Source organism: Crinia signifera, chromosome 3 (genome assembly GCF_055691185.1).
Source record: "Crinia signifera chromosome 3, ASM5569118v1, whole genome shotgun sequence".
Taxonomy (NCBI): domain Eukaryota; kingdom Metazoa; phylum Chordata; class Amphibia; order Anura; family Myobatrachidae; genus Crinia; species Crinia signifera.
The window spans coordinates 269,130,977-269,142,443 of NC_139219.1; the positions used below are offsets into that span (position 1 = coordinate 269,130,977).

The following is an 11,467-nucleotide window of genomic DNA, read 5'->3' on the forward strand; positions in this document are numbered from 1 at the left end:
GCTCACCAGTGGGGGTGGTCTGGTGAGCCCCCAGCACTCAATTGGCTGTCAAAAAGTCACAAATGCACCATCCTAGAGGGTTCTGATTTATGTGTGCTCTCCTCCTGGTGTAGGTGTCACTGAGGATGACTGCACGTGATTGGTCACATACTGCAATAAACATATTTCATAAAAAAAAAACCTTTAAAACTGATCCAACAATTTAGAAAAATGGATTCCTGCTGGAGTGCACACTCATTTAACACAATTGTATACTCAGTTGTGATAGTTGAAGCCTGCACATGAGTTGATGTTTTTTTTTGTGGCATATTGAATATTTTACCAATTTCTGAAATCACAATGTAACCCCATCCAGAGTTGTACTCCTGCTGCATCATAGCCAGGTGCAGTAAGAGGAGTGTCTGGAGCAGTGGTTCCCAAACTTGAGGGTATACAGTATGTATGCAAGCTCTTCATGTGCTTATACCGTTCCTCCACCATGTATGAATGCGGAAAAGTACTGTATGTTCAATGAAAGGGACGCAATGTCTATATTGGCACTGCTATCCACAAGATAGCTCGCCAATATGACAGGTAATGTATGAACAGTTAGTGGTACTGACTGCTCCAACACCTGCAGCTATCGATATCGACAGCTGCAGATGCCAATACACCACAGCAGGGACAGCTCCTTCTCTGGCTGCGGTAGAGGCCAGCTTCAAACTGCATGTGAGAACTCTCTGGGCCACAGAAGTGCAAGTAGAAAAACTCTCTTAGTGGTATTGTGGGTGTGGTCGGGTGTGGTCATGGGAAGTGATCATATGACACAAAGGGGAGTAGCTACAATACAAAAGGGGTATAACCAGATTTACAGCACCTTTTCTTTGCAATATAGAAGCAAGGTATGAGCGCTAGGGACTGGTTGTGATGTGCCGTGTACAGAGGCTGCCCTGTGATTGGGGGATGCCGCCCTCAATACAAACAAGAAATGAAGAAAAAACCACTAGGCGCCTTATGTACCCACAAAAAAATTACAATTTAATAACAATTAAGTAATTCACAATACAAACAATTAATTGCATGCATGCAAATGTATAGCTAAATAAGCTAGCTGGGAATAAATGTATCAGCAGTTGGTCCTCCACTATAATTTCATAGTTACCAACAATACTGGTCCCAGGAGTGTAACAAATTTCAGAAAAGATAGTTTCACAAAGGACACAGCAGCTTGCTGTCAGTCCCTAATGTAGGGAAAATGTCCCATCAATTAGCGGTAAGATGGTAAAGCTCCACGCTAGGGTAATTTGTAATTCCACTTGTGAGCCCCTGATGGGGTAGCTGGAGTGCTCAGCTAGTAAGTAACGTCCCGAATATGGGGGAAAGATGACAGTCACAAGTGCGGTACTTACTGATTTCAGTCGGTCACTAAGCAGCAATGTTCAGCGGGGCGCCTCCTGTGTGTGTGCGAGGTCCGATACCACCACGCGGCGCCCACCTGGTTCATGCCGAACCGCTGCACTGCAGGAGGGATGCAGACTGTAGATTGCGCTGGTCACAGACTGTAGAGTGCTTAGTGACGGACCGAAATCAACTGCGGATAGCAGTAAGTACCGCACTTGTGACTGTCATCTTTCCCATGGCTCCATGGCTCAGTTTCCCATGGTCTCCATGGCTCAGTTTGACCATTATAGGAGTACTGGACAGGTCTGCCTGCTCTCCCCTGTGCAGTTCATGTTGTCCCTGGAGCCTTTGGTACAGTAAGTCTTATCTGCCGTGATGCTCAGATTTGCAGCCTGCTCTAGCAGTTTATTCGGATGATATGCTTCTGTTCCTAGCTGATATGGATGGGGCCGTGGACAGCTTCTTGGAAGTAGTTGACCCTTTAGTGTTTTTTCATAATTGCTGGGTGGTTATGCATTCGGGATGCAGTTTAAATCCCGGCGGTCGGGATCCCGGCGTTCAGAATCCCGACGCCGGAATCCCGACAGCCGGAATCCGACAGCCGGAATCCCGACAGCCGAAATCCCGACAGCTGGAATCCCGACAGCGAAATCCCGACACTTTCTCCCCCCGTGGGTGTCCACGACACCCCTGGAGGGAGAATAAATTATCGTGCCAAGCGTAGCGAGGCACCGGGCCCACTGAGTGGCGATTCAGCTGCAAGGAAGCTGATCTAGTGCTGCCTTTATTCACATTTGGGGCCTAATTCAGACCTGTTCACTAGGCTGTGTATGTTCGCAGCCTAGCGAACAGGTAAACGCCACCTGCCCGCCGCCTTATCATTAGGCCCCACCCCCACCCCACGCGAATCCACGCATTTGGATGCAGGGTGATGTGTACACTTACACTCACATGTGGCCGCATGAGCGAAAAATCATTTGATGGTCATAGACTGACTTTTCTTTCCGACGGAGATGACCGAATTCTGGGCAGGCGCTGACGTTGGCAACACTAATGCGTTAACCCAATTACTTACATTTTATTGCTATATATTTTTTAGTAATCTGAATCCCAGTCACAAGATATTACTGTACCTTCATTTTCCTTTGTGTATTGCACTCCATGTGGATGTAGGGTGTATGGCCGGGAAGCAAAGTTTTTAAGATGAATGGTCATTGTGTCACCAACTTCTGCTGCCATAATAGGTCCCAGGAATCCCAGCCAATCCGGCTTCTTCATTTCTTCTGTGTAGGAGTCATTTGTGTATTGTAGGTATACAGCTTTCTTATAGACTCTGCCTATTCTATTGGGACCTGGCTGTAAAAAGGTGCCAGCATGCCTGTAAAGAAATACAAACACAATATGCAGTATTATTATTATTATTATTATTATTATTATTATTATTATTATTATTAATATTGTACTTAACCATAATGCATATTACTGTTATTATTATAAATGCCAATCCTGGTATCAGGATCGTCGGGATCCCGGGATTTAGGGCATTTTTGGCAGAGATTTGAATCCTGGGATTGAAAAAAAAAACAGCCCCAGGATTGGCCACCCAAGTTATAATTGTTCTATGCAATTTTTTTTCCCAGTATATTCCATTTAAATGTTCCAGATCAGGATAAAACATGCTATTGCCAAAATACAGTGAGAATGACCTAATTCATTACATTTTGAGAGATATTTGAAGAACATAAATACATCATAATTTGTTGGCTGGCCCTTATATAGGCAGGGGTGCCGAGAGGGGGGGGGGGGGAGCAGGTACAGTTTACCCGGGCCCGGGCCTGTCAGGGGGGCCCCGGTCTGGACACACAGTTTTTTTTATTTGGTGGCGAGTGCGCCAGGTCTGAGTGCACTGGAGTCAGCTTTTCAGTGGCAGCCCTGGGAGTCTGGATGTGGGCAAACGCGAGCCGACGTGGGGGCAGCAGCATCACAGAGGTCCTTCCGCTCTCCAACTCCAGGGCCTGCTGAGAGCCTGCCACGTGACTTGGGAGTTTACCGTGGCTCGGCGACAGGAGGATACTTAGGGTAGGTAGTCCCTGGGTGCTGGGAGGAACTGGGTCAGAGAGAGGCCGCCTCCCGTGGGAGTACCACCCACTCTGCAGAATCCAGCCTGCTCCGCTCCCCAAATTCCCATCCCCATGCTGGGGCTGAGATCCAACTCTGGAAGTCCGCATGTAACCCCTGGCAGTGCTTATACTGTAACTCCATGACAAAAAGTGTGTTAACCCCTGGCAAAGCATGTAACCCCTGGCAGAGCAGATTAATCCCATGGCAAAGAGCATGGTAACCCCTGCCAGAGAATGGTAACCCCTGGCAGAGCATGTAACTCCAGGCAGAGCATGTAATCCTTGGCAGAGCAGGTTAATCCCATGGCAAAGAGCATGTTAACCCCTGGCAGAGGATGTAACTCCGGGCACAGCATGTAACCCCTGGCAGAGCAGGTTAATCCCATGGCAAAGAGCATTTTTAACTCCTGGCAGAGCATGATAACCCCTGGCAGATCATGTAAATGCCCCTAAAGTCCACCCCACATACACCTTTTGTGCCATAAAAAACCTTCCAGTGCCTCTTACATGCCATTAGAACCCTCCACTTTCCCCTTATATGCCATCAGGCCACTCCAGATGCTCCTTATGTGCCATCACTCCCCTCCATATTGTTTCCATTTTATAAGTAGCTTTCCTTCAAACAACATCCTATGGCTTGTAATATTGGCTTAGTAAAGTGGACAGCAAAAGCATTAGCATAGAGCAGGGCTGGCCAAACCGGTCTTCGAGATCTACCAATGGTCCATGTTTTCCCAAACACCTAGCTGGTGCACAGCTGTAGTCATTACTAACTGTCACATTTTCAAACATGCTGCATTCATTCCTACAGTTTGCCAGAGAACATTAACTGTTGGTAGATCTTGAGGACAGGTTTGGCCACCCCTGGCATACAGTATTAAAAAACAAACAATCTCCATTCACAGAGAGTAGTTATCCATCTATGCACTCCCAAAATGAATTTAATAGTGGAAGAAGATATGAACGCACCAGTCACTACTGTATGTTAAAAATGTTATACAATCTAAATGTAAAAATGATAGTTTTCCTGTATTATTTTTATTGTAATGTTGCAAGTTAGAGGTTATATTAGTTCGGGAATTCCAGCCCATTTTAAGGGTTATACTTTGTATACCCTAACTTTGGAATTCAATTCTGCCTTTATTTTGGAAGTAACCAGGTGCCAGTCTTACTCTGGTGTTTCTGGAACCGCACTCCGAATAAGGAAATGTTGAACTCTGCTTACAGTAGCTCAGTGCTTTCTAGGGTCAAAAGTGCTCACTGGACTTCAGCATATTTCTACATTCTCTGGCAGAAGTTGTGACGATTGCAGAGGGTTCCTGATAAGCATCAGTTTTGGACACATGTGCCAACATTTCTTTTACTTGTTGGAAAGGGTATTTGCCATATAGTTTATTATTTCTGTACTGTTTTTCTAAGTATCTCCTGCAAAAACTTGCCTTCAAATCATTCCCTTATGGCCCTTCGCTGACATGTCAGCCCAAATATCTGCTTCTATTGAGCAAAAGATATCACATGACATTAGTCCTGACAGCATCCCTCTCAACTGTCCCATTTTTTTTAGATGGTCTTGCCTGGGGCCGGCAGTCCTGCGGTGGTGGGCATCTGAGAGTCCCCCCTGCCCTGCACTGCAGAGTGGGGAGAGGCAGAGGGGCTGGAGGCATGGCAGGCAGCATATACAGTGCTGGCCATGCCTCGTAGTGATGGAAAATGCAGGGCATGGCCTGCGGCCACAACATCCCTGCTAGGCCACGCCCCCTGTGACATAGGCCACTCACCTTTTTCAGGTGTGCGAGAGCATCCCGATTTCTCAAATGTGAATATTGGGAGGTATGTGACAGAAGAAAGTATCCCTTTTAATGTTTATGGGATACATTTATTTTATTTAGGGTTAGGAAGCAATTATATTTTGTGTGTTACCCTGGGCCTAATTCAGACCTGCATTTTGTTAGCATATGGACAAAACCATGTGCACTGCAGGTGAGTCAGATGTAACATGTGCAGAGAGAGTTACATTTCGTTGAGTTATTTTATTTTTATTCTGCGCTATATAAGAATCTGCCCCACCTGCAGTGCAGCATGGTTTTGTCCATTTGCTAACAAAATGTTCTCTGCGATCAGGTCTGAATTAGGTCCCCACTGTGTTTAGATGTACTGTACTATGCACTGTACTAACACTCTAAGGGGGCCCATTTATCAATGATCGCATTTACAATGCCATCTGGGCAGAATATTACCGCCCAGGATCGTATTGTAAAATGCGATCCTAACGGTGGGATGTATCTTCCCTGACTTGCAGGGACAGGGCCCCAAAAGGAGCCCATCCCAGCGATTTGCTGATCAGGGTGCCGGGGAAGGTCTCTGCGCATGTGCATGTGTGGTTAGCACTGACCCCCCGCCAACCCCGCTGACCACATGCCCTGGCAGCAGTGCAGTGTGTAGTCCATAGGCTACAATGGGCTACCGCCATCTCAGAATGGCAGTAGCCCCAAGATGCGAAGCGCTGCTGCCCAATGTTAATACATGGGCTATGGGGGAAGCGGCCAGCGGCGGTACAGGGGGGATCGCAGCAGGGATCGAATATTCCTGCTGCGGTCCCTCCTGATATATTCGGGGGATACTTCATATCAAAAATGGTTCTTTTCGGGGATAGAGAGGCAGATTTATAAAGCTTGGAGAAGAGATAAACTGGAGATAAAGCGGAGAAAAGGTAAAAGGAGATAAAGCACCAGCCAATCAACTCCCAACTGTCTTTTTCAAACACAGCTGATTGGCTGGTGCTTTATCTCCTTTTACCTTTTCTCCGCTTTATCTCCAGTTTATCTCTTCTCCAAGCTTAATAAATCTACCCCTTAGCCACAAATATAGGATGACTAGGTGATTCATCGCGCCCTACGGGCGCTCTTCACACCGTCGTAAGGGGCTGCGCCCCCTTAATTTGTGAACGTTTGTATATGAGAAATATGGTTAGAATTGTATGAAAGATGCCCTGTATTGCAACTTAGGTGTCCGCGAATCGCGGGAGGGGGGGTCGCGGAGGGTGCCGCGAATTGCAGGAGGGGGGGTCGTGGGGGGTGCCGCGAATTGCAGGAGGGGGGGTTGTGTTGGGGTGGATGCTGCGAATCGCGGGAGGGGAGGGATTGCAGAGAATCGCGGGAGGGGGGTCGCGGGGTGGGTTGCCGCAAATCGCGGGAGGGGGGTTACGGGGGCGGGGGTTGCGGCGAATCATGGTAGGGGGGGTCGCGGGGGGTGTGCCGTGAATCACGGGAGGGGGGGTCACGGGGTGGGGTGCCGAGAATCGCGGGGGGGTGTGTGTGTGCCGTGAATCGCGGGAGTGGGGGTTGCGGGGGGGTGGGGGGGTGTGACGCGAATCGCCACAAGAAAAAATCAACACAGAAAGGTCAACACATGTAAATGTTGACATAAGTGTGGCACTTCATTGGTGTCCATGTCGACACATGAGAATGAATATGAAAACATTCAAAAAATGAAAAAAAAAACTTCAAAAACTCATGTCAACCTTTTTCATTGTCGACCATAGCCATGTCAGTGTTTTCCATGTGCAATTTAATTCTGGAGCTGCCGCGAATCGCGCGGGGGGGGGGGTGCCGCGAATCGCGGGAGGGGGGGTCGCGGGGGTGGGTGCCGCGAATCGCGGGAGGGGGGGTTACGGGGCGGGGGTTGCGGCAAATCATGGGAGGGGGGGTCGCGGGGGTGTGCCGTGAATCACGGGAGGGGGGGTCACGGGGTGGGGTGCCGAGAATCGCGGGGGAGGTGTGTGTGTGTGTGTGCCGTGAATCGCGGGAGTGGGGGTTGTGGGGGGGGGGGGTGTGACGCAAATCGCCACAAGAAAAAATCAACACAGAAAGGTCAACACATGTAAATGTTGACATAAGTGTGGCACTTCATTGGTGTCCATGTCGACACATGAGAATGAATATGAAAATATTCAAAAAATGAAAAAAAAAACTTCAAAAACTCATGTCAACCTTTTTCATTGTCGACCATAGCCATGTCAGTGTTTTCCATGTGCCATTTAATCCTGGGGCTGCCGCGAATCGCGGGGGGTGCCGCGATTTGCGGGAGGTTGCGGGGGGTGGGTGCCGCGAATCGCGGGAGAGCGGAGTTCATGGGGGTTCCGGTGGGGGGTTGCCGCGAATTGCGGGAGGGGGCGCGGGGGGGTGCCGCGAATCGCCGGAGGGGGGGTTGCGGGGGGTGTGACGCGAATCGCCACAAGAAAAAAATCAACACAGAAAGGTCAACACATGTAAATGTTGACATAAGTGTGGCACTTCATTGGTGTCCATGTCGACACATGAGAATGAATATGAAAATATTCAAAAAATTAAAAATAAATCTTCAAAAACTCATGTCAACCTTTTTCATTGTCGACCATAGCCATGTCAGTGTTTTCCATGTGCAATTTAATTCTGGAGCTGCCGCGAATCACGGGGGGGTGCCGCGAATTGTGGGAGGGGGGGTCGCGGGGGCGGGTGCCGCGAATTGCGGGAGGTGGGGGGTCACGGGGGGTGCCGCGAATCGCGGGAGGGGGGGGTTGCGGGGGGGTGTGACGCGAATCGCCACAAGAAAAAATCAACACAGAAAGGTCAACACATGTAAATGTTGACATAAGTGTGCCACTTCATTGGTGTCCATGTCGACACATGACAATGAATATGAAAAAATTAAAAAAATTAAAAATAAATCTTCAAAAACTCATGTCAACCTTTTTCATTGTCGACCATAGCCATGTCAGTGTTTTGCATGTGCCATTTAATCCTGGGGCTGCTGCGAATTTAGGGGGGGGGTGCCGCGAATCGCGGGAGGGGGGTCGCAGGGGGGGTTCCGCCAATCGTGCAAGGGGGGGTCGCGGGGGGGTTCTTTTTGCCACGAATCGCGGGAGGGAGGTCGCGGTGGGGGTGTTTTTTCCGCGAATCGGGGGGGGGGGGTCACGGGGGAGGGTTTGCCGCGATTCGCGGGAGGGTTGGGTCACGGGGTGGTGGTTATGCCGCGAATTGCGGGAGGGGTCGTGGGGGGTTCTTTTTGCAGCGAATCGCGGGAGGGGGGTCGCGGGGGTGTTTTTGCTGCGAATCGCGGTAGGGGGGGTCGCGGGGGAGCGGGTGTTTTTGCCGCGAATCGCGGGAGGGGCGCAGGGGGGGGGGAGGTTTTGCCGCAAATCGCGGGAGGGGGGCGCTCACCTGGTGGCTGTGGAGTAGCAGTGCTGGGCAACATGGGAAGGCAGTGGGTGTCTGGCACTGTCTGTGGGCTCACTGGGCTGGTTCTCTGTCACATACCTCCCAACATGACCCTCTCCAGGAGGGACACAATGCTCTGTTTCTAGACTTCCCCTTAATGTATGATTGCCATCACCTGTTTTAAACAGGTTAATTTCTCAGAAAGGTGTTCAGCACAGATGAAGGCAATCACACATTAAGAGGAAAGTCCAGGAACAGAGCGTTATAGACACAGACACCCACTTTGAGTGACAGATGTAGCCAAATATATAGGAGATAAATGTTCCCTTTAGATTTGTGAGATGCAAAATCTTGGGGTCAATGAGTCCAGGTACCAGCAGCGTAACTATAGCACCGCAGCCCCCGCCACCGTGCGGGGGGGCGCTGTGCATGTGGGGGTGCCGGGGGCTGCAGTGCTATAGTTCTCCCCCCCCCCCAATCCCCCGCAGACTTACCTATCTCGCTGGTCCCGGCGGCTCCGTTCTTCTGCTGAGGACCACCACAAAATGGCCACCCCGGTATAGCACACAGTTCTCTGAAACTGTCTGCTGTATGGGGGCGGCCATTTTGTGGTGGTCCTCAGCAGAAGAAGAACGGAGCCGCCGGGACCAGCGCGATAGGTAAGGCTGCAGGGGATTGGGGGGGGGTTTGCATGGGCGGCGGTGGATTGGGGGTGCTTGGCGGGGCGGCGGCGGGGGGGGCGCCCCCCCTAACGGCGGGGGGGCGCCCAAAACTTAGTTACGCCACTGCCAGGTACAATATGTTCATGCTATCAATCAATGGATAAAAAGTCACAGGTAAAATGTAGTAAGCTCATCAGTAAGGTCAGTGAATATCTGAGATGAGCCCATCCATAACACATAGGACTTATCTGATCTGCTCCTCTAGATGATGTGACTAATTCTAACAAAATATTGCTATAAAATAACCAATATAAGACACTGATTATTTACATGTTAATATGAATTTGTCATTAAAAAAGGAAATTAAAAAAACATGCCTCAGTATTAAGTGCATATATTAAAATGTATTTTATATTATGTATACCACGAATGCAATATGATCATGCGTGTTGTTCTATGTAGACATACTGTATGATAATAATTTACTTTCTCACACACAACTAAATCACACACCACAAAATCCTCAGATGTGAGTCTGTGACTGTCTCTGTGGCCTCATCCACTTTCTGGACATGCCAACAAAGCCAGGGGCTTGATACTTGGATGCAGGTTCACTGGCCCCATCTGCACTATTTAACTGGATATCCAGAGTAACCTGAGGATTGCTGAGAAACACAGCAGTGGATCGCGGCAGTAGGCATCTTATACCAGGGTTGCGGACTTTGAGGCTGTGCTCTCCGGGAAAGGGCAGCCAGCTCCAGGAGGTAAGAGAAGGGGCCGATGGGCAAGGCCAAAAAGGGGGTGGAGCCAGGGTGGGCCAATCAAGTAATTGTACATGTGAGCGTGCCCACTGCTACTGCATCATCGTGGCTACGCCCCCCTGCTGTGTAATGCCAGTATTATAGACACCCCAGCTGAGAACAGGGAGTCTGCCACCATTCCAGCATCAAGGGGACTTCTCATGTTTTCCATTTTCGGGAGCCTCACAGCCAATCCGGGAGGGTAGGCTAGTATGTCTTATATTCAAGATGTCTCCTGTGGTTTTTGCATATTTCAGCATAGCCATTGTGTACAAAAAGCAGCCACAGTGCTAACTGTGCCCACCTCTGAATCAGACCCTGTGAACATCCCCTTTTTACAATGCGATATCTTGCAATCCATCAGCGGTTCATAGTCCATACTTACCTACATTCCAGGAGAGGGGTACTGATGGATGGACGGGGGTGGGGTGGCTATTTACAATATGATGCGACTAGCAGCATAGCATTGTATCATTAGGCCTTGCTGCCTCTGGTACTGCAGGTTTACTGTATCCATCTCCCCAATGTGAGACGGGTGCCACTGCCCACTTTTCCGCGAGTGCTGGGGACTACCCAGGTATCTCCTGCAAGAATCAGGGGTATGCCATAGGACATGTATGAATAATACCACTTTCCAATACAACTGAACAAATAAAACACAAATATTGGTTACTTACTCATCATCATCAATGGATTTTCCAGAAATGATATTCATTCCACTGGGGGCATAATCCCAATTTATCTCTCTAATTCCAATGTAATATATTCTCTCCTTTCCTCTCACATATCCGATATCCAAGAGACAGAGCAGGCACAGAGCGAAGAGCTTCATTATACTTGTGTAATGCCTAGAAGGGAAGCTCTGTATTCAGCAGGGGCTGAGAGTGTCCTGATACATCGGTGTCACATCACAAAGTACATCATAGAAGCTTCCAGCGCTCTCTTTGTACACCTGAGCAAACAGATGTTCCGGTTAAATCATGTTGCAACCCCCATACTATTAGGCAATGCTCTATTCCAAATGTTATACCTGTCTATATATGTATATGTATATAAGATAAGTTGATTCGTGTTGTAGATAACAAGTACTAAATACTTTCCCCCTTCCTGGCAAATGTTATTTGTTACCATTACCAGCCAGTGGCTATATTTGGTTCCCTGTCATTAGGTCAGCGGTGTCTAGTTTGACAGTCAAAAGGTCGATCACTATTGGTCGACAGTCAAAAGGTCGACACATGAAAAAGCAAGCAAGCAAGCTCCTGCGACCAGCGATTAGAAAGGGGCTGAAAACGGGAGCGCGCACCCGGCGA

General features: G+C 48.9%; 1 protein-coding gene across 1 annotated transcript in view; it reads right to left on the reverse strand.

Annotated features, from left to right (window-relative positions):
- Positions 1–11,090, reverse strand: part of CP (ceruloplasmin) — a 54,070-nt gene extending 42,980 nt beyond the window's left edge. The window contains exons 1-2 of the mRNA XM_083178034.1: positions 10,835–11,090; positions 2,514–2,758 (exon numbers count right to left, since the gene is read on the reverse strand). Of these exons, the coding sequence (XP_083034160.1) occupies positions 2,514–2,758; positions 10,835–10,989 (400 nt within the window). The 5' untranslated portion in view covers positions 10,990–11,090. The remainder of the gene's footprint in view (positions 1–2,513; positions 2,759–10,834) is intronic.
- Positions 11,091–11,467: the final 377 nt, after the last annotated feature.